Source organism: Vulpes lagopus, chromosome 2, assembly GCF_018345385.1.
Source record: "Vulpes lagopus strain Blue_001 chromosome 2, ASM1834538v1, whole genome shotgun sequence".
Classification (NCBI taxonomy): Eukaryota; Metazoa; Chordata; class Mammalia; order Carnivora; family Canidae; genus Vulpes; species Vulpes lagopus.
Genome location: NC_054825.1, coordinates 114,472,325 through 114,497,274, shown reverse-complemented (window position 1 = coordinate 114,497,274; position 24,950 = coordinate 114,472,325). Strand labels below are relative to the sequence as shown.

Genomic DNA, 24,950 nt, shown 5'->3' with positions numbered 1-24,950 from the left:
AGAGTAGATCCTCAGAATGAACCCTGGAAGCTACTGTGCATCTCTACTTATTTGCCAATAGATCTTTTTATCAATGTGTTATTTTATTGCCAGTTTCCACAGAAAGCCCACTGCTAATCAGTTGGACATTAGTTACTCATATTCCCCTGAGGTGCTGTCTTTGCACCTCAAGAATATGAACTGACTTAACATATATTAAAGATATTTTCCTTAAGGGGCCCCCGGGGTGGCACAGTTGGTTAAATGTCCTACTCTTGGTTTCCTCTCAGGTCATGATCTCAGAGCTATGAGATCAGTTTGAGACTGGCCCTACCATGGGCTCCCTGCTCAGCTCCGAGTCTTCTTAAGATTTTTCCTCCTTCTCTCTTTGCCCCTCCTGCTGCTCATGTGCTTTCTCTCTCTCTAAAGTGAGTAAATAAATCTTTAAAAAAATATTTTCCTTAAATACTAATGAAAAACCAACTTCAGTTGAAAGAAGAATGTAGAAATCATTATGCCTTGGCTTAATACTAATAGCAGGAGCTCTTAGTTATTCAGTAGATACTAAGCAAATGAATTTAGAAGTTCAGAAATACAGGATTTACTCTTAGATTTTACATATAAGCATTGAAAAGTCACACTGAGGTTTATGTATAAAGTGAATCCTATGAAACTATTTCTTTCTTAACTTTCAAAAAAATTGCAAATACAGGGAGCACACAATTTTCCAATGGAAAGGAATCTTTGTCAACTTCTAGTACAGTCCTTGCATTCATCTAGGTATCTCCCCCTCAACTCTTGGAACAAATTCTGTCTTAGAGATGTGCCTAATGACTATTTACTAAAATTATACAGAGTTAATAAAAAAATAAAGCTTATAATTAAAGAAACCACATGTGATAGACACATTCTAGTCTTTTCTTCCGTGATACTGAGTTTTAAATAAAAAATCATCTTTGGTCTTTTGAGATTTCTTTTACCAACTTCTGATTACATACTATCATGCAGATGGTAAATAATTAATTGGAAAGTGTTTAATCAATGTTAGTAAACATTTGTCCCTCCTATAAATCAGTCAATTACGTTTGATTATGCAGATTTCTGACTGCTTCCTGCAAGTGCCATCAGATTCCCAGCAAACTGAGATATGGAACCAACATATCAGAAAATCAATAGAGAAGTATCTTTAATTGATACCTTGTCTTTAGAAATGCATCCTTGGTACACGAGGTGTTGTGCACTAGGGAATTCTGGAAGAAGCGTTCCAGTTTTTGAGCTTAGTGAATATTTACGTGTGAAGCCACCCTATAATTGGAAAAATATGAAGAAGTCATTATCAACTAGTTGGCTCCAAACTGTATTTCTAATACAATAAAAACCCATACAATTTCATTCTTCTTCACTCTGCAAACCATGACAAATTAGGAGATTTGGGTAAACTGTTTAGATCATTCAACTGAATAAACAAGACATGTCAGTAGAATTATTGTTTCCAAACCACAAATAATTTCATTGTCAGGATATGTTTCCTATTACTTTGGATTTTAGTTTTGAATATTTGTCAGTTTGCATAGCTTTTAGAAATTTAATTTTAGTTCACATTTGTTAGTGGCATAAGTTTCGTGATATCCACTGTTTAGAACTGTTGAAATTATTTTAACTATAAGAGGATCAAGAATTGCCAAATCCATTGATGGATTACCAAGTCATTTGTGGATTAAGTAAACAAGATAATAAGAAGTTAACTAATTTGTGGAGTGTCAGAAATAATTAGTGGTAGAATTGTGAGTGGAGTCTAAATCTTGTTTCCCAAATTAGTACCATGGCCTTTCTAATCTCAACCTTCCCCCACCCTAAATTTGGATATATGTTCTTCTTTTGAATCCCTTGAGGGAAAGTGCACCTATAGTAGTTTTCAGAAAATTAGAAAAGATGACAAACAAAAAATAACATATAATTCTGCAGGGTTGATTTACCTAAAAAAAAAAAAAAATCCACACAGAAACGGAGAATGTGTATTTGTGACAGAATCAGAGCCTCAGCAAATCAGTCTCCTCAGGTCATAACTGATTGTTCCTGGCCTTCAAAGAAAGTTTTAACAAACTGGTTTGTAATAAAAAGTTTGGGAAAAGAATGAAATTGTGACTATGGTAGAGGAAGTAAGGTATTCCTGGCAAAGACAAAATTTCATTCTTTCCCATGGTTTTCCTAGATTTTCTTCCAGAGCTTTTGTGTTTCTTTGTCTGTCTCTGTCATAGTAAACATTTATTACTTATATAGGTTGGGTTCCTACCCTGTCTTACCATTCCCAACCTTTGTAGAATTACAGACTTACATGACAAATCAGAAAGATCTTTTCAGTCCTTAAAGCACATATTTTAGATATTTTTAATTCTTATTGACTGATTAAAAGTACAATAGAAATCAATTTCTTTCAGGTTAGGTTTTAGTTTTCATCCTTGCTGTCCTTTATTTTCAAGTATGGATAGAGAAGAATTATTACGATTAAATAAATTTTAAGAAATTGATAAAGAACTACTATGTACATGATTAACTATCATAAGCGATATATTAGCAGTTAATCCCAACCCACTCTATTTAATCAGTCTTAATAATTCAAGATATGCTTCAAAGATTTTTAATCCTTGGATTTATCATTTATGAGTATGAACTATCATTGTGCTGTCAAAGAATGGTACTGTCAATAAATTGGGAAAATAATAGAATGCAAAAAATAAAGAATTTAATTTTAAAGGGAAGAAAAAGTATTTGGCAAAATATGAAACTAATATTTGATAGATTAAACATAACAAAAAATACACTCAAATTCTAATTTTAGGAAAGTTTGTACTTTTTCTTATACCTTTTCTCATGGGTGGAAGTCATGTTTACTCATCCCAAGAAGTAATTTAGTGAGATTGGAAAAAAGAGAGAAACAGAAACAAACAAAAAAAGTCAATATATAGTGTTGTCTTAAATCTAAGTTAGGAATATGAGAATAGTCTCATTTCCATTAACAAATATACTTAGTAATAAAAAATCTTTCCACAAAGGGGGTAAAAAATAGGCTCAGAAAATTTTTAATAAGTAAATTTTATCAAGCATTCAGGAAACCAGTATTTTCAAACTTAAAAGATTTTTTTCCGGACAGTGTAAAAGAGGAAGCTCATCCCAATTCATTTGAAAACTTTTATGCCAAAGCTGAACAAGGACAAGAAAAGAAAGAAAAATCATAGGCTAATCTTGGTTATTATTATATTTGAAACAGTACCAAACAAAATATTAGCAAACCAAACCCAGCAATCTATAAGAACTATCATAACCAAGTTAGGCTTAAAATAACACTGACAGAAGAATAAAAGGGGAATAGAGAATATAATTATTTCAGCTGATACAGGAAAAGCATTTGTCAAAAATTCAACTACTATTCACTTCTCTCTCTCTCTGCCTGTCTATGCTAGAAACAGAAGAAAATTTCCTTAATCATTCAATAATCAAAATATCTAAAAAATATCAAAATCTCAAATCAATAATCTAAATGAACAACTTAAGGAACTAAGAAAGAACACACTAAATCCAAAGTGGGCAGAAGATAGGAAATAATTAAGATCAGAGCAGAGATAGATGAAATAGAGAATACATAACAAAGAAAATCAATGACAAAGTTTAGTTCTTTAAAAAGCTCAAAATTGACAAATAGGTAGATTGACTTAAAAAAAGATTAGAGGAGACTCAAATGACTAAAATAAAAAATGAAAACCTACTGAATCTACTGAGAAAAGATTTTGAGAGTACATGAACAACTGTACATCAACGAGCTGGACAATCTAGATGAAGTGGATAAACTCCTAGAAATACAAATTCTACCAATATTGAATCACAAAAAAGAGAGAATATATGAATTAATCTATAACCAGTAAGGAAATTGAATCAGTATTCAAAAATCTGACAAAAAGGCTCTGATCCTAACAGCCTCACTAGTGAATTGTACCAAACATAGAAAGAAGAAATAACATGAATCTTTCTTGAAGTTTTCCCAAAAATTGAGGAAGAGGGAACACTTTCTAACTCATTCAATGAGGCCAAATGATCTTGATCCCAAAGTCAGACAAGGGCACCACAAGAAAAACGACAACAAAAACAACCACAAAAACAGACCAATACACTTCATGAAGATTCCCACATAAATCCTCAGCAAAATTCTAACAAAGTTAAATCAGAACATATTAAAAAGACTATATACCATGACCAGTGAGATTTACTCTTTGAATGCAAGGATGGTTTGACACAAAAATCAATCAGTGTAATATACCACCTTAACAGATTAAGAGGAATAAACACATGATTATTTCAATTGCTGAATTCCACAAAGTTTGACACACTTTGATAATAATAATAATCAACAAACTAGGAATAGAAGTAATAATGTAATAAAAGCTATATGAAAAACCCACAGTGAACATCATATTAAATGGTGAAAGATTGAAAGTATTTCCCTTAAGATCAGGAAAAAGGCAAGAATGCCCACTTTCACACTTCTATTCAACAAAGTTCTGGAAGTCCTAGCCATAACATTTAGGCAAGAAAAAGAAATAAAATGCATCCAAATTGGAAAGGAAGAAGTAAAATTATCTCTGTTTGCAGATGATATGATTTTACATGTAGAAAACCAGAGAGATTCCATAGAAAAATCCTGTTAGAGGGACGCCTGGGTGGCTCAGTGGTTGCGTGCCTGCCTTTGGCTCAGGGTGTGATCCCAAGATCCAGGATCGAGTCCCACATTGAGCTCCCTTAAAGGAGCCTGTTTCTCCCTCTGCCTGTGTCTCTCTGCCTTTCTCTCAATCTGTATCTCTCATGAATAAATAAATAAAATCTTTTAAAAAAAGAAAAAAAGAAAACCCCTGTTAGAAATACTAAGTGAATTTAGCAGAGTAACAGGATACAGTCAACATGAAAAAAATCTGAAAAGAATTTAAAAAACAATTCTATTTACAATAGCATCAAAAACAATAAAATACATGGGAATTAAGAAGGTGATAGACCTGTATAATGGAAATTACAAAACAATGCTCAAAGAAATTAAAACATAAGTAAGAAGACATCCTATGTTCATGAATTGGAAAACTTATTGTTAAGATGTCAATAGTACCTAAAGCAACCCATGGACTCAATGCAAAATCCCAAAGGTTTTTGCAGAAATAGAAAAGTACATCCTAAAATTCACATGGAATTTCAAGAGACCCCAAATAGTAAAAATAACCTGGAAAAAGAACCACGTTGGAGAATTCACATTTCCTGATTTCAAAACTTCAAAAGAAACTAGAGCTGACACAAAGATATACATATAGATCAGTGGAACAAAATAGAACACCCAGAAATAAACTCTCACAAAAACTGGTAAGTGATTTTTGACAACGTTGCCAATGGCATTCAATGAGGAAAAGGCAGTATTTTCCACAAATGGTGCTAGAAATACTGGAAATTCTCATGTAAAAAATGGAGATAGGCCTTTCCCTAATACCATGAAAAAATTAACTCAAAATGAGTCAAATATCTAAAGTATCATATCTAAACTATACAACACTTAGAAGAAAATATAGGGCAAAATCCTCATAACATTAGATTTGGCAATGATTTCTTAGATATGACAACAAAAACAAAGATAGACAAATTGGACTGCATAAAAATTTAAAACTTTGTGCATCAAAGAATGCTGTCAGCAGAGTAAAAAGGCAATCAATGCAATATAAGAAGGTATTCTCAAAGCATATGTTTAATATGGGATTAATATCCAGGACATAAAAAGAATTTGTAAAACTTAAAAACAAGACAAACAATCTGCTTTAAAAATGGACAAAGGACTTGAATAGATATTTCTCTAAAGGAGATATGTATTAATCAACAAGCATATGAAATTATATTCAACACTACTAATCATCAGGGAAATATAAATTGAAGATACCACTTCACCCTCGTTAGGATGACCAGTACTAAACAAACAAACAAACAAACAAAAACCAGAAAATAACAAATGTTGATGAGGATGTGTATGATTATGTGCTGTTGGTAGAAATGTAAAATGGTATAGTTGCTGTGTAAAACGGTATGCTGGTTCCTCAGAAAATTAAATAAGGAATTACTATATGATGCAGTAATTCCTCTTTTGGGTATATGTCCAAAATAACTGAAAGCAGGGTCTTAAAGAGATATTTGTATACGTATGTTCACAGCAGTATTATTCAATCCAAGTGTCCACTGACAGACTAATAAATAAAATGTATATACATGCAATGGAATATTACTCGGCCTTTAAAAAGAAGGAGACTCTGACACATGCTACAACATGAATGAACCTGGAGGACATGATCTAAGTAAAATAAGGCACACAAAAACACAAACACTATGTGACTCCACATATATGAGGTACCTAGAGGAGTCCTAATTATAGAGACACAAAGTAAAATGGTAGTTTTCAGGGGTTGGGGGGAAAGGGAAAGGAGGAGTTATTGTTAAAGAGCATAGCGTTGGGGATCCCTGGGTGGCGCAGTGGTTTGGCGCTTGCCTTTGGCCCAGGGCGCAATCCTGGAGACCCGGGATCGAATCCCACATCAGGCTCCCGGTGCATGGAGCCTGCTTTTCCCTCTGCCTATGTCTCTGCCTCTCTCTCTCTCTCTCTCTCTGTGACTATCATAAATAAATTTTAAAAATTAAAAAAAAAAAGAGCATAGCGTTTCAGTTTTGCAAGGTTAAAAGAGTTCTGTAGATGGATGGTGGTTACAGTTGCACAATAATATGAATGTATTTAATATCATTGAGCTGTGTACTTGAAAACAATTAAGATAGTCAATTTTGTTATGTGTATTTTACAATAAAAAAATTCAAAAAATTGCAGATGAAATAAGGACTTAAGTGTTAGAGTAACTTTCTACTTTTGGAAGAATATATAAAAAAATATTTTAGTATCTGTACTATACACAGATTTTTAAAAACAAGAAACAAAAAAAAAACCCCACTAACCATAAAATTAAAAACTATCTTCATTGAAAAGCATTTTAGGATGTTGAACCATACCACCAACCGGACCAAGTTATTTATAACATATAACCTATAGGATATTAGTATCTAGACTATATAAAGAACTCCTAAGAATAAAATATTTTTAAAGATTTTATTTATGTATTCATGAGAGACACAGAAAGAGAGGCAGAGACACAGGCAGAGGGAGGAGAAGCAGGCTCCATGCAAGGAGCCCAATGCGGGACTTGATCCCAGGAATCCAGAATCACACCCTGAGCCAAAGGCAGACGCTCAATTACTGAGCCACCCAGGTGTCCCCTAAGAATCAAGTAAGAATCAGATTTTTAAAATAGAAAAATTATGTGAATTGAGCAAATATTTCATAGAAGAGAACTAGCCAATAAAAATTCAAAAAAATGCAAGCCTACCTTTTTGATGGTAGTTATTAAAAAAATTTTCAAATGAAAATCAGAGGTGCCACTGGATTGGCAAGAACTAAAATGTCATTCAAGGCCAAGTATCAGTGAGAAAGTGGAACAAAAGGCATGCTCACACACAACTGGACAGACAGATATTAATGCAACCATTTTGGAAAACAACTTGATCTTAACCAGTCAAGTCACACATAAGCATACCCTAGAACCTAGAATTCCACTTCTGCACCTGGAGGACATTCATAGGAATATTGTTTTTCAGCAAAGAATAAATAAATAAATAAATAAATAAATAAATAAATAAATAAATAAATCCACCAAGAATGCAATGAATAAATGCATTGTGATATTCTCATACAGTGGAATATTATAAGCAGTACAAATAAAGGTGTTAAAACTACATATACAGCAACATTGATGAATCACAAAATCTTATGCTGAGAGAAACCAGAAAGTCATCAAAAAATGAATCCATTCTATGTAGGGTAAATAATAAACAATGCATTGTTAATAATAAACTGGGCAGTAATGAACAATACGTAGACCTATCCACCACTTATAAGTAGACAGCTCAGTGGTATGAAGTGCATTCATATTATTCTGTAACCATAACCACATTGTTTAGGTATATATTCATAAACAATCAACTTTAAGGAAAAATGAAAAGAATGATTAACACCAAATGGTGGAGAGAGGTAACTTTTTCTAGGCAGGGAGGGAGATCTGATCCACGTAGGGGCACAGAGAACTTCTTTCTGTTAAACTGTGGGGTAGGTCTTGAGTTTTTAATCTTATGGTTATTTTAAAAATGTGTGTGTTATGAACAATATACTTCCCAATAAAAAAATGTTAGAGTGCTAAGGAAACACATATTAAAGAACAAAGTATGTTATATGTCTTTTATTTAAATATCTATTTGAAACTCTCATCTTGATAAACAGTAGTTTTGTGTAATAGAAATATATGACAATATGTGGAACACCAACAGGAAGCAAAAATGCCCACAGAAAAATTTTTTGATTAAACATGTCGGATACATTAACAATCATGTGCAAAGTTGGGACAAATCAAATAATAATATGCTTGTGTAGAACATGTGGCACAAAAAAGAAAAGAATGACTGATAAGCTGGGGGGGAAAAAAGCAAAACATGATCATCTTAATTACACTAATATGTTTGCAATTTTAATTGCACTAAAATTGGTGCCAGGTCATAGGCCAGCTACGGAGGTCCTGGGGTGTGTGTTGGGTGGGGGAGGGTTCCCCTCATCTGATGACTTCAGTACTCTTGAGTAAACTATTAAAAAATCTTATTTCCAAAAGAAAACAAGAAGAAACCTACAGAAGAGAAACAATATGATTAGAAGGCAAGAGAGTCTGATTTATGAGGAAAGATTAAAGGCTTTAAGCAGCACAGTTTGGCTAAGTGATGACTAAAAGAGAGCATGATAACACTCTGCAAATATTTGCAAAGCATATACCAAGGAGGGAGGATTTGTTATTTATCTTGGTACAAAGTTGTTAAACTGGCCATGAATGGTCCATGCTAAGGAGGAGGAAATTCAGGCTATCGGGGATACTTCCTGGTTGAAATGTACAAAATCAAGGGCCTGACTCCCTAAGAAATAATGGCAACTTCACAACTAGAGCTAGTTAAAACAAAATTCGGCTCACACTAGGAGATTCACAGGAAAAGAAAGGCTCTTTTTGATCAGGACAAGGTATTGAGAGTAGGTTTTGTTAGTTTTACTCCTGAGGATTAAAGGACTCTGAAACATTCTCTAAGACATTTCTGAAATTTGAACCACTACACTGACGAATAAAAATGTAAAATAATCGAAATTCATACCCCTAACGGATAATTACTCATCCTCTTCCTGTCTTTTTTGTTTTGCTTTTCTTGTTTTTTTTTTTTTACCATCCTCTTCCTGTCTTTTTTGTTTTGCTTTTCTTGTTTTTTTTCTCATTTTTTTCTTTTATATTACAAACTATTTAAAACTTGAAAAAGGTGTAGGTAAAAAGTAATAAACAGTCATGTACTAACTAGCCTGGTTGAGACATTACATATTTGAAATATTAAAGCAGACTCTGTAGCCCTCCTAATCTTCTTCCCTTCCTTCCCCACAAGAAATAATGTTCTTCATTTAGTTTATATCATTCCTATTTGAACCTCTAAAAACTTATCTCCTATGTAAATGCTCTTAAGCAATATATGCTATTGCTTTAAAACTGGTACCACACAGCATATAGTCTACATTTAATGAGTTTTTTTCATTCAACTGTAGATTTTTAAGATGAATCTAATTTGATTCTTATCCTATAGTATATTCATTTCCAAAGCACTGTAGTATTACCTTGTATAAATACATTACCATTTATTCTCTCATTATATCATAATGGACATTTTCCAGCATTCTGAGATTACAAACAATACTCCCGTGTGCCTGCTTGGGCACAGTGTGAAGGTTTCTGTAGAAATGCAGTCATAAGATGTGCACACCTTCACCTTTACTAGTGACTGTCCCTCCTACTGTTCATGAGAGTTCCTTTGCTCCACACTGCTAGCCGCACTTATTTTCAGAATTTTTTAACTGCTGTTATTCCAATAATAGTGAAATGATTATTCATTATGGTTTTAATTTGCATTTCCCTGATTGAAGTTTAAAATCTCCCTGATGAAGCTGAGTGCTTTTCATATGTTTATTGGCAAGAATGACACTCAAAATATTTTTTGACCATGCGTTACAAACCTTGGTCAATCAGAAGGGGCGCATGAACACCAATACTATTTCTGGTTATTCTTTTTCATCCTGTGTGAATTACAGGATCATATAGCAGGCTATATTTCCATTGAGGTGTCTTTTTATCACGGAGTTGAATATTTTATGTATTCTAAAACAGTGCTGTCCAACAGAACTTTCTATGGTGATGAAAATTTTCTGTCTCTGCAATGTCCAATACCGTATGCGGTTATTAGGGACTTGAAATGTAACTAATGCGGTAGAGGAACTGAATATTTTATGTAATTAATAGCTACATGGGGCTACTATTTTACACAGCAGAGTTATACGTATTAATCCTGTTACTCATCTATGACATATAAATATCCAGCTTCATTTACATTTTCAAAGCCATAAATACATATATTTGCTTTTGTGTCCTCTTTTCTTCCTAATTAACAATTTCTGTGTTATTTAAAAAGACTTAATAAATGACATAATATTCAGTCCCATAAAAGTCCTATAAATACTGTAGCCATTTCTTTATTAGTAGTAATTTAGGTTGTACACAGTTTTTCATGGTAGCCAATTACAATTATTGCGCAATATTTTGTAAGCATTTTCTGTTACTTTATGTGAGATTCATACAAAAGTGAATCTGTGGGAGAAAGAGTATGAGCACTTTAAGGGCTTGATACAGACCTTCCAACTATTTTCCAGAGAGTTTGTTCAGTGTTCATCAGAAGGATATGAAAGAGCTTATCTCACCAGACCTTCACGGGCATCATAATAATTTCTTAATATCTGATAATTGTATAATTTAAAATGTAATTTTAAAATTATTTGGAAGTCCATTTTTTCATGCATTATTGGCTTTTCTTCCTTAGGTGTATTTTCTATTCATGTCTTTTACTATTTCTTGCCTTCTTATTTTTCTATAAATTCATAGAATTTCCTTATTTAGTGGAAGTATTATCTCATTGTCGTATTTGCTGAAAACATTCTCTCCAGTCTTTCTTTTGACTTCAAATTTTATATATGATGCTTTTGATACAAAGTAGTTTTCAATTTCTCCATTTTATATTTTTCTTTTGAAATTTCTTAAATTGTTTCTATCTTAGAATATCATTACCCATCAGAAATGAAGTAGATATAAGTGTTCCCAGGTATTGTTTTTATATTAATAATTTAAATGAAATTCAATAATTTACATGAAATTCATACAAGTTATAAGCTTTTTTTCCATAATGTATAATCAGATGGATCCATGCTTCTCTTATTATGGTTTTGCATTTCTGCTGGTTCCTGCAATTTAATTTTATAATGTCTTACTTTTCTTGTTTTTCACAGAGACTGTGCCCCCTGCACTCCCTTAGTAGGAGATCTGTGAGAAAATTAAATACTACAGAAAAGGATTTAAATGATCATTTTCAGAATTTTCCGAAGGACAGCACTTAGCCAGTACCATTCCATTATGCCTAAAAGAGCTGGTGCCTTACATACATTCAATCCTTACATACAATGAGTCCCTTGGGATACATCTCTGCAGACATCCTGACTGAGAAGAACTGGGACTTTCTTTAAGCTCTTCAAACTCTTTTTCCCCCATGATTTTTACTCACTGCAGATGACCTAACTGATTAATAATACCTAAGAAAGAAATATAAAAGCACCAAACTATCTCACTGTCTTACCACTAAATCTACACATCTACTTGCATCTGAACTTTTAGCCCATTCCTCTTTCCTGTTTTAATGAGAGAAGTGTTCTCTCTGGAGCCACTTTCTCTATTCTGAAGGTCTTCCCTGTGCCCCTCTTTGGTGACCCTGTGCTCTCAGCTTTCTCCTCTCTTTTGTATGTCCAGTCTCTATTCTTTACTGAATCTTTTCTACCAACATTCGAATGACAGTCTAATCATCCTTTAAAACTAAATTTCGGGATCCCTGGGTGGCGCAGCGGTTTGGCGCCTGCCTTTGGCCCAGGGCGCGATCCTGGAGACCCGGGATCGAATCCCACATCGGGCTCCCGGTGCATGGAGCCTGCTTCTTTCTCCGCCTGTGTCTCTGCCTCTCTCTCTCTCTCTCTGTGACTATCATAAATAAATAAAAATTTAAAAAAATAAATAAATAAAACTAAATTTCAAGTCCTCCTCCAACTGTTACCCTCAACTTGACTAAATTTTCTACATTCACTGATACTTCCCAGTCACTTCACAAACCAATCAAACCCTAGCTCTCCACTGAAAATGTTCTTCCTAAAGTCATTAATTATCTCCACTTAAGTAATTCCATAGATCTTTTTCAGCCCTTATCTTGATGACTTTCTAGCACTTTTTATAGCAGTGACCATTCCCTTCTGTTGAAAGCATTCTTTTCTCTTGCTTCAATGCCACTAAATTCCCCTCCTCTTCTTACTTCTTTGGGTTCTTTCCAATTATATTACTAACCCTTATTTTTCTTCCCCACTTTTCACAACTCTTTTCTCATAGCCTATTCTGTTATCATTTAGTTTTTTCTTCCCTAGACACTTTTATCCATTACCATCATTTCAATTCCCATCAAAGTAAATATCTAACTAAATCCTCTTTTCCAGTCACATATATCCAGCTGCCCACTTCAAGTCTACACAGGATATTTCACAAGCACATCAAATATAATGAGTTCCAAATTGAACTCATCATTTTTCCTTTTCTTCTACCTGCTTCTTTTCCAGTGTTTCCTAGCTAAAATCAGCCACTTCTCTCCATCCCTAGAGCTATTATCCTAGTCCAGATATTTTCTCATCCGGACTTATTTATGTATCTATAACATGATGCTCCTCTTGTTTGCCTTCCCATATGCCAGTGGTTGACATTTGGTAACATCAGAGACATTTTTGGTTGTCACAAGGGGAGGGTGTAGAACCTGGTGAATGGAAACCAGAGACAATGTATGTGGCTAAACATCCCACAATGTACAAGACATTCCCCACAACACAGAATTATATAGTCCAAAATGTCAGTAATACCAAGTCCAAGAAACTTTAACCTGTACTGTTACATCTATTCCATCCACTGTTCCGCTCTTCCCCAACTCCACTCCTCGAAGCTCTCACTTATTCGCAGTTCTTTCCCTAAATGTCACTTCCTATGGGAAACGTCCTTAACCACTTCAAATGGATTAACACCCACGACACCCTACATATAATTGCTTGTTAAGCCATATTTTCCTGCTACTCTGTAAAAGAGAAAATCTATCCATTCACTATTTGTCCTCAACTACCTATTACCTATTACCTAACTACCTCCTCAACTCCACATACCTATTGATTAATATCTTGCCCATGAGTTTTAAAAAATAGAATTTTATTCAGAATTTTTTAAAAAGCAAATACATCTCTGAGCCTCACAATTCTTGTAAGTTACTATGCTAACACCTATTCTCCTTACCTAACAGTTATTAATGTTCAAATGAACTAAAGTATATGAAGGTTTACACTGAAAGTCTCACGTTCTGAGCAAAGTATGATGGGTGATCACCCTAGGTACAAAATAATTTTTTAAAATTTCAGCTTTAACAAATATTCTATTTTCATTTTTAAAGGTATTTAGAGTAGTTCTGAGCCGTTAGAAAGCCCTTGTGTTCATTTCTATAATCATAATAACAATACTCTATTATTGTTTTGGGTGTCTTTGGAAATAAAGCTGTGTAGCCTTAACAAAAATATTTTATTTTAAATTTATTAACAAAATCTGTACCTGAACTTGTGGTGTGCTCTTCTAAGGAGGAAACTTAAGAAACATTTTTTTCTTTTATTCTGCAAAGTGAGCCTTCCCGTGGACAGGATGTAAGAGCTGATGGCTCACTAGTACCACCAGCTTCATCAAAGTGGTAGAAAGAACACCTGAGAGAAATTACTTAAATTCCCTATTGACATAAACTTCAGTCAACTGAAGTGTATTTCTAAGTCAATATTTTTGCACTTTCACAATTGTTTATCTAATAAAGAGCTATTATTTAATTGATAAAAAGAGCAATCTAGAGGATTTTATTATGTAATTAGCCATTAACTGTATTAAAAGCACTGGTGGGAAGAAATTGATCATTTCAAAGGGTTGGGGGCTTTATATTATTTCTTAACATAATATGCTTGCATCATTTCACCAAACTAATGGGGCTACAATTTACCTCAGGTCCAGATTTACCACACAACACATTGCCATGTGCCCTTATTTCTGTGGCACCTCTTTTAATGATTAGATAACTTGAGGATAATGAAGGCCTTATCATGTGCCTAATTAGCCATGCAGTCCCTAATGGTAGTCTAACTCATTTAGATAAAGTCAGTTTGCTGATCTGTTCCTTGGTTGGGGGTGGGGACAGGGAGGGGAGTCTAAGGAGAAAGTGTGTGTGTGTGTGTGTGTGTGTGTGTGCACGCACGCTAGAGACATGTACCCTTTCTCCCTAGCTCCCACCTCTGCCATCCACCCCATCCCCACATTGCAGAAGAGATCAGCAAACTGAATACACACACACACACACACACACACACACAAAATAGTTAAAACAAAACATAGCATAACATTTGGGCTTCTTGATAACTATTAAACCTGTAAGTTTTGTCTAAATGGGTATATTCCAAGTACCAATTCCTTCCATATCCTCTCAGGTTTAGATGTTCTGTTTATATTTAAATAGAAATTGACATTTCTTAGATTGGTAATGTTTTTTTTTTTTTTTTGCAATCTCTTAAGTATCTGATATTAGGTAAGAATAATTGAGAAATTACCCTTCCTAGGCTAATTGGAAATTGTTCAGTCGGTCCATATAAAGAAACACCAGTTGCCACAAATCTAACTTAGCTCTGTCCGAGATTCTCAATCACTCAATGGGCAACTAGTAAATTAACATTTATTTCTATATTTGTCCCCGAGGATGGCTAGCACTTATTGTTTGGTTTGTAGTACATTTTATGGCAGACACCAAATAGAAATGAAAATAATTCTTACCTCATTCTTCAGCTTGCTTCCAGAAAACCTTAAAAACCAGTACATTTTCCATTAGTTAAAATATAAATATACAGTTATAGCAATCAAGGAAATGCAGAGGACCTACAAAAAGTGGCAACTTCATATCATGATTAGTGAAATAAACCTGGAGAAATCTGTTTGATTTTCAAAGAGACCCAAGCATCCTTCTCAACTTACTTAAAAAATAAGCTATTATGGGAAAGTAAAATGAAGAATACTTAAGGAAGTCAAATAGGATCTGAGGTAAGCAAAGAACACTTGATACTAAATATTCATTTTTGTTCCAAGCTGCATTTTCAGTTTATAGTGAGGATAGCCAGTAAGCTGCCATTATGTTCTTTATCATGTTTGAGTTCACCTTAGTAGGACTCAGGTAACTAAAATGATTTTTTTATACAAATTACTTTACTTTTCAAATTAATTTACTCTTTTGTGAGCTAAGAGCAGTTCTCAGTAAATCATACCATAAAGTCATCTCAGGTACAGATTTAATTATTTAGGATTCCAGTATTTAAAAATAATAATTGGATATTATCACTGGTTTTGTTGGATGTCACCCTCCTTATCAATGACCTCCTCCTGATAGTTAATGGTAGATTAGAGTATGTTCTTTATACTCATTTTTGTTTTTCCTTTCACACAGACCCAAACAGGTCAGTAGCTTTATTTCACTTAAGGTAAGCTGGTATTCAAAGTATGTATAATTAGAGATAATTCATAATAATCTTTTCATCTTTGTAAGGTGCTGATCAAGCACAGATTTTTATTTTATTTTATTATTTTATTTTTAGTAGACTGCACACTCTATGTGGGACTCAAAACCAGGACCCCAAGACCAAGAGTCGCATGCTCTATCAACTGAGCCAGCCAAGCACCCCAAGCACTTAGATTTCTTAAATAGCTTATTTCTTAGAGGAAAAAAAATGCATTTTCTACTTTACTTTATTGAGTCCAGCCTGAGAACAGATTCAGCCTTATGAGTAAATACTAATTTTAAAGCAATTCTGCTTCCTTGATTTCTCCTTTTCATCTTTCTGGGACTCCCTGTCCACTATTAATTTCTCACTAATGGTCACAAATTATATAAACTCCCCAGTAATCTAGACCATATCATTGTAAATGTCCATACACAGTTGAAATTAAGGGCTGATGCTTAAAAGTAAACATTTCAAAATAAGTAAAAATGAAAAAATCTTTTATTCAATTGCTATTATACATAGTTAAAGAAATGCAGAGAACTTGTCTTGAAGAAAGTAGAACTCTACCTTGTCAGGCCCTTTCCAGAATAAACGGAGTGGTAATATGCACTGCTCTCTTTGATGCCAATCCCATAATAATGATACCTAGAGCAAGGACAGGAACCGGCTCTGTGTTAATGAAGTTTTTTGAAAGGGAAAAGGAAACTAAAGTATAGCCTAGGGAAAGCACAAGCACTGCAACCCCTTGATCACCTTCCTTCCCTGATTTTTTTTCAAGTAGCACAATAATGTGCTAAATCCCTTTGATGGTCATTAGTCCTACTTGTGGTCATATTTCCGGCTTTAGGGTTAAAACAGGAGAATCGCCTACTGCCAATTGCCTTCTAATCCCTAAAATATGAGATTTCAAAGACCAAAAAATTGTCAATGTAGGCATCTAAACGTAACCACTTAAATTTGTAAATGTCAACATTGACTCCAAGTATACCAAGGTGTCTATCTGCAAATGGCTCCTTCAATTTGAATGTAGTCAACTGAATGAAAAAATGATAGGTTTCCTTTACAGTATATTTACTGGATGGAGAAAATACTATGACCTTGTTTGGAGGAAGATATCAATGTCATGCATAGGAATGTGTGTGAAGCATGTGATCTTTCAAAAGTTCTTTTCCTCATGAGAATGAGAAGCCCACTTCACTGTCATTATCATTTCAAACTTCTCTGCAACAATGGGAAAATTCTGTCATGAATCAATGGAACTATGAGACATGGAATGTGACAGTGTTACAAATAATTTCTTATAAATGTGTGTATGGATCCTGAGCCCCAGACAAGTCTAGTATTTCATCAGTTCTGAAGTTGTAGCTCATTCTCCTAAGCTGCACACTTCTGACTTATTGCATACCCAAGTACAAATGCTACAACTATTGTACAAAAGTTCATCAAATAGTGGGGCTTTTCAGTAAGAGTGCCCAACATCTGCTAACCTCTACCTTCACTCTCCTTCCCCACCCCTAACCCATGCAGCAGCACTACCTGCTTGGCTACTTATTATTTCAATTTGCATTCATCTAAAACCAGACAAGGAATGAAATAAAAGCAAGTTAGGGGGCTTCCAGTGGACTCCAGTGTAACCATATTTAAAATTTCATTACTTAACATCATTATCTGACTTTAAAGCAGACAAGATAGTGAAGGATCTGAGTTTCAAGGCCTCTCTTCTGACCTTAGCAATAAAGAAAAGAGTTGGCAAGTGAGTCTACCCCGAAACATTTTCAAGGCCCAGGACAAGAGTACAAATAAAACTCCACATACCATATGTCTAAATATTTAAATATAAGTCAAGCTAACAAACTGCTCAATAAAATCCCCCTATTCTCCTATCTTGACAATTTACCTCCATAGTGATCTGGTAGGTGGGTTTGAATTTAGAATTCTTCCACATGTGAACATGGTGGTGGGAGAAGAGCCACCCTCCACCCTTCTCTTCCCAGTCCCTGAGCTTCTTTTCACTGTGAGGAGCCTCTTGTGAACACACAGCCTCCATGTCCAAGATTGATCCAATTCCCCAGCTACCACCACCACCGACCACTAAAGAATTACTACCTTCTGGTCACCTCTCAAATCTACGTATATTGGTGGAGCACAGCACCCTTCTCAGGATGAATTGGGGAAGAGTCCTATATAAGAGGGAGAAGACAGGCCTGAGGGTGTTTGGACAGAGAATTCTGGGGGCCCTAGGACCTGCAATGTGGGCTAGAAGGAGACTGTGGTCTTTTGGTGGACACATTTACTCAGGCTTTCGACTCCTTGTTTCCTGGGGAAGAGAACACCTGGAGGCCCAAAATGGAGGCTTTTAAAGTATGAGAACCAGAGAAGGGTTCCCTCCCACTGAGTTCTAAGGGCAGAGAAGTCACCTCTAATGACCCTGAGATACTTAAGATGGAGAGGAAAGAGTTTTAAAATATCAAAACAAAAAATTACATATATTATGATAAATGTTTTCAGAAAGAGCTGTTATATTTGAGAAGTGGTAAGGAGGGATGATCAAGGTACATGGAGATATATTTTATGATTGCTGCAGACTGGGAACACATTTTTTTTAAAGATTTTATTTATTTATTTGAGAGAGAGCGAGAGCAAGAACAAACAGGAGGAGGAGCAGAGGGAGAGGGAAAAGTGATTCCCTTGCTGAGCAGGGAGTCCAACGTGGGGCTCAATCCCAGGACCTTGGGGTTATGACCTGAGCTGAAGGCAGACGCTCAACCAACTGAGCCACCCAGGCACTCCTGGGAACAAGTTTCCAATGCAAGAACAATAAGCAGTTGTCAACCTGAGCAGAGGAGGTTTATAACTGCTCCAGTTTTACAGTATAGAAAATATTTCAATAGTAGATGAGGAAAACAGAACCCCTAAGGTAGATTAGAACAAAGGGGGAAATGAAGAAAGCACAAAAATTATGGAAACTCCAAAATATGGAAATGACTTAAGTCTCCAATGAGAAACTAAAAGAAGGAAGCTTATTTAAGTCACAAAAACCTTCCCGAAAGCACCTATATTAAGAGAAATAGATACTGGAAATGCCTAAAAACTGTGAAAAAAAATGAGCAGATTTAGATGTTAATGGGCCGAGTAAATTAGGATCAATGAAACTAAGAGTCTGAAATAAGTATTAATATTTTCTTTATTAAATTTTGGAACAAAGACATCAGAGGGAATGTCTTTGTATTAGAAGAAATAAAACAAGAGATTGAGAATAAGGGGATCGATTACAATGGAAATATATTGTAATTTCATGTTCTCCAGCAAAGTTTTCTATTTAATCTATAGATGCTAGAGTTTAAATAGCTAAATTTTAACCACTTGCCAAAGCAATGTATGTTAATCATTGCTTTAAAAGTTGATAATTTTCTTTTATTTTGATCTTCTTGTTTCTCATCTATAATCCTTTTTACAGCAGGTAGATAACGTTATACCATGGTAAGATGGTTTGTCATGCAGATTTGAGAAGAAATTCATTGCCTGGTGGTAGACAAAAATCATAGGACAAGTCCAAAGGATGACCAGGAGTTCGACAAATATTAGAAGGCATACTGTGCCCTGACAACTATGCTAGATGTCACTACAACGAAAAAACAGACGTGGAGAATCAAATCAGGAATGTGCTTCTGAATTCACCCCCCGTTTATGGCTTCCTGAGCCAGACCACGTGCCAGTCATGGAACAGTGACCACACTGACCAGTACTAAGGCACATTTTACTTCCATTTTCTAAAATCATCTTATGATCACTTTTTGTAAAAACTGCAACATCCTTTAGGACTCAGTAATATTGACTAATACGAACTTGTAAATTTTTTCTGATAACTTTTAAGGAAAGGTTGTTCTCATTACACAATTCATTTGCTTCTTATTTTTCTAAAATGATTGTATTATTTTGCCCCCTCCTTTCCAATCATTAGAGGAAAACATCTTTAAAACTGGAAGTATATAACGCTTCCAACTACCTTCAGAGTTAAGATTTTATACCTTCCTATCCCTGGGGCCCCAATCCCAGCAAAAGAAAATCCTTTTCAAATAGTGTATTTTATTCACAGGCCAAATGTAAATGACACTATCAATCCAGATACAACTGAGCACTTTTGTTTCAACTGACCGTGTTGCCTCCATAATTAAGAAGCAAAGGATATATATATCTTTTATATAATTTTGTATCTCAAGTTTATTTGTCATTAGAAATTCTTAAGTGAAAATGTTTTGAGTACATTTGCATTCAGCATAAACGCTGTCTTCTAGCTCAGCATAAATCATATTAAGCAAGCATTGATAACAGGAATCGCTAAGACCTATGGCGCTAATCTGGATTTTTCATATTTGATAATCCATATATAACAAAGATTCCTTCTAGAATGTAAGCTCCCTATTATGGGAAATCAATAAACATTTGTTGAATAGATAAATAACACGAAAAAAGTGAGAAATAACAATGTGTCATAAAGAAAACTTTATAAACAGCAATTTTTAATTAAGGCCATGCATATAGTATGATATATTCAAATATAATAGCATAACTTTAAATTTGGTAGAGATTAAAGGATTTCTTGTCAAACATGTTGTAAGGAAATAACTCCTTTAACCCTGTTATAATTACTGTCACAATGACTTGCTCTCCATAAATAATGTGTTTTCTCTCCTCAGCACCCTTACTTGGATTCTTCATTGGGAATGCCCTTCTTCCTTTCTTTCCTTGTTTCCCGCTCATATCTTAAGACATATCTTTAATGCATGAAGCTTGCTTGGTTTCTCAGACAAATCTCATCACTCTGTCCTTTAAACTCCATTCTTGGTCATTTATCTTACGTAGCTTTATACCTCATACCCCTGGTGTGTGGATACATGGTTTACCTCTCCCACTAAACTATAAGGTGTAGAGGAAGGGAGCTGGATATTTTCCTTCATTGATTTCCTCCCTAGAAATTACTGTATAGAAAAATCCTCATGTATTGGGTGAATCAATGACTCCTGCTAGAAATTTAGACACTGATAAAACACAAATTCCCTTAAAGCCAATAGTTTCAATAACTGCCTGGTAGCACTATGCTTTTCCAGGTTACCAGTAAAATATTGGAGCTGAACAAAAGCTGTATAGCTAAGCCATGTATACCAAGGGCATGAAATCGGTGTATTTAAGTAGAATGACTGTTGCTAGGAATAGAAATTTTAATATTTTACAATGATCATTGTAATGCTTTAGCACTGTTATATCTAGTTTCTTCTGGAACCAGTAAAATAATCTTTCCCCCTTAATCTTCCTTTTAGTCTACTAGATACATGTTATCATTTGAGTGATGATTTAATGTCTTTGAGACCAGAGAAGAGATAATAAATGAGCAGCTCCTAACAGCTAAAGGTAAACCTCATAAAACTAGGGAGAGTAATTTCATGCAAAGTATACATGGATTTTTTCATCTCAATCTCATCACTTTACAACATTATTTTATTGTTAATATATTCTCCTAAAATGAATCTTGCTAGGAAATATTTGCCAGGAATATTCTAGTATAACAAAGACATATGGTTGGTGCATGTTAAACAAAAAGTAAGGTCTGTTTAAGTGTGCAATAACTATTTTAATTTATATACCATTATCCAATGTCTGTTCTGTGGGTACTCTGAATAAAGATTCCCAATCATTTCACAGTTCTTTCTCCCAAATGACTCTTATCCATTTTTATTTAAAAAGATATGTGAAAAGTGCCTAAAAATCCTGGCTATGACTAGCTAATTTCTTTAAGAAAATGTTTGCATAATACAGGGACCTTTGTGACTATCGAACAAATTGTGTTCATTCATTAGTGTCAACTGTCCTTAGCCTTATATCAAATGACAGATACATTTACATTTTAGCAATAAAGATTTATTAATTAGTTTTTATGTCCACATTTTAAAGTGAACGTGTTATAAAATATAAAAGATTTTTAAAGGACAAATGAAATCATTGTTGCTCTTACTATTAAAATATTTGCATTGTGTCTAATACTTTTCTTCACTTGCTGATAAATTTCTACTTGCCCTAGTTCTTCTTTTCTAGTTCAATCATTATATAGAATTCCTGAAACATATGTTTCCACTGAGTTAGTAGCCCTGATGTTAGTTTACACTACACAAATGATCACTGATAAGGAAATGATGGGATTAAGCTGTTCAGGGACTTGCAATAACTTACTACGATAAGGGCAGCTGCCGTATCAGTTTTATTAACCCACTAAATCACTACTAATAAATAAGATAATAGCTTTTGTCCATCATGTCTGAAAACCAAGATTCGACTGATCAAAGTCTACAAGAAATTAAAATGTAACTTCTAATTAAACAGTCTACCGTGTACATGAAATCTGCTTGGTGGTCTTCACTGTGTTCCCCGCCTCTTCTTCTGAGCTATTCTGAGCAATGGTGGGATAGAGGCTCTTTTTCTTCATCATTGTCTTCCTAGGGCCTCATCAGCACCAGGACACTCAATGAAATGCTTATTAAATAAACGAATATTAATAGTGGAAGTTTTTTTTATAGCATATACCCTATCCTACTATTTGCACTTAAAAACTCTTTAGCACCTTGCTTTGTACACTGATAAAAATATGAATGGATTGATTATTAATATAATCCATTTGTAACATGAAATAGGCAAAAATTTCTTTTCATTGGATGCTCTTTTGTGCTTCCACGATTTTGTTTCACTGTTACTTTTTCAAAATCCAAATTTAAAAATACTACACAGGAAAAAAAATCAGGTGTATATTTTGGTATCAGCAGTATACCAATACCAAAGAAAAGACAACAAAAAACTCAAAAGCCAAGTCAGTCTTTATATTGGTATTAAGAATGTGGCATTGGGGCTTCTTGGCAGCAGGAGGATGGTGACAGGGAAGGGACAGAGAGCTGAGCTGCTAAGGCCCCTGCAAACTGACTGGCTTTGTCCCCAAAACACACTCAGGTTAGACGTCCTAGGGCAAGGCTTTCTGACCCCCGGTGTTAAGTTTTAAAGACCTTTTCAGTAACCAGCAGCAGCAATGGCTTCTATGGTAAAACATCAGACCTGCCACTGGAAACAATCTATTCAATTTTTAGTTGTTTCTAATTTTGACAGTGCATGATATTGGTGATATTGGCTAATCTATGAGACCTCCCTAGTGATTCTGTCTGTTTGGATTTTATGTTGTTTTTAATGTATGTTTTATGTATTTTATCTCTTTCTTTTGGTCGAATTAATTTTTGCCTTATTTTATTTATTGCCTTTCATTCTTATGAGGGAAAGAAGTAGCACCTGTACAAAGATGAGTAGTGAGGACTGATCATTTTAATATCCAGTTACGTCAGACCTTAGAGAAACAAAACCTGGAAATAGACACAAAATTCACTCCCAGTTTGCAGATCCTACTAATCAATCACCTCTTTATCACAAAGATCAATGTTTCTCCAACTTTCGGATTTTGTGCAGGGAGTAAAACTTGAAGGGTAACATTGTTCCATGAATCCTAAAGGCATCCAAAGACAGTTTTAGAAACAGTGGTGCTATCTTCTACCCAGAATACAGAAGAATCCTTTGAGTTAATCATGTCCTAAAATAAATTCTGTCTGTAAGACTCAAATGAAACAATGGACATACTCAAAATTCTATGACATTTTGACAAAAATTGAGAGCTTATGTTTTTAAATAACCATCATTAAGCAGTTATATAATGTTTATACATTTTAATATATGATCCACAGAAGTCAAAATAAAGTAATACTAAGCTTATTTATATTTTGGAAATAATTCAATAAATATTTAGTGATAGTATGTTTAAGGCACTAGAATAAACTACTTCAATAAAATAAGTTTTGCAAAATTAATGGTAAAATTCGGAGAAATTATAAATTTCTCTTTCTCCAAAATATGCTTACTTCTTCATTTATATTTCTGTGTTTCACCAATTGTTCATATTTCTACAAACATAAAAATATTTTCCTAAGATCTAAATTTTTGAAATACTAAATAGCCATTAGAAATGATGATCGTGAAGATAATACACCAACATAGAGAAATGTTTAGGACAAAAGTTAAAGGCAGAAAGCATAATTATATTTGTGCCACAAATTTCCATTACATAAAAACATAAATATCTCTAAATATAAAATAACTTAAAATACCTTATGATTGAGGCCTCAGAAAATATTAGCTCTTTGAAGAATGTATTAATAAGTTTTTAAAACAGAGTAGGCAACAGACAAAATATATACCTCAAAAAAATCAAAAGTTCAATTACTTTTTGATTACAACTACAATAATCATTTTGTTGATATGACTGATATCAAAAAAAGTAGGATTTACTAGTTGACAAAGCACAAACTTTAGAGTCAGATAAACTTTGATTTAAATGCCAACATTGTTATTTTATAGCACATGTGTGGCTTTGGGCAAGTCAGTAATCTCTGAACTGCAGTCTCCTCACTTGTAAAACACAGCAGTTCCAATCTTGTATTGTCATTGTAAGGACTTGAGAGTGTGTGGTTGTGTGTGTGTGTGTGTATGTGTATGTGTGTGTGTGCATGTACAGTGCTCAATAATGACTTTTAATTGCATTGCTGATTTTTGGATGCATTGAGAGATTAATTTCATATTATTAAGGACAGTCAGGTTGAAAGCATATTCATTTATCCATCCATTCCTATATTTCATCTCAATTTTCACAACAAACCTGTGAAATACATACCATGTACCCTCTACTGATGAAAAACTGAACAATTCAACTGGTATCACACAGTAACTATATATGATATGGGATTAAAGCTGTCCAACCCTAACCTGCCTGTTCCTAACTCTAGGCAACTTTTGGACATAAATAAAGACCGGAAAACTCTCTAAGAATAATGACATCAAAGCATTGCCAATTGCAAGATACACAAACTCTACATCTTGCCATATCCCTCTACATACTTACTTTACCTACAGAAAAATATTTTCCCCATGATATCAAAATGCCAAAAATATAACAGGCAAGTTATAAAAACAAATGGCATATCTGGAAGGTAAAAAAAAATAAAATTATTAATGC

At 34.2% G+C, this 24,950-nt stretch overlaps 1 protein-coding gene across 1 annotated transcript in view; it reads right to left on the bottom strand.

Moving 5' to 3' along the window:
- The window catches only part of RFX6 (regulatory factor X6), a 54,632-nt gene that overhangs the window by 21,938 nt on the left and 7,744 nt on the right, over positions 1 to 24,950 (bottom strand). The window contains exons 5-7 of the mRNA XM_041746744.1: positions 16,424 to 16,501; positions 15,138 to 15,165; positions 1,177 to 1,284 (exon numbers count right to left, since the gene is read on the bottom strand). Coding sequence (XP_041602678.1) covers positions 1,177 to 1,284; positions 15,138 to 15,165; positions 16,424 to 16,501 — 214 coding nt within the window. The remainder of the gene's footprint in view (positions 1 to 1,176; positions 1,285 to 15,137; positions 15,166 to 16,423; positions 16,502 to 24,950) is intronic.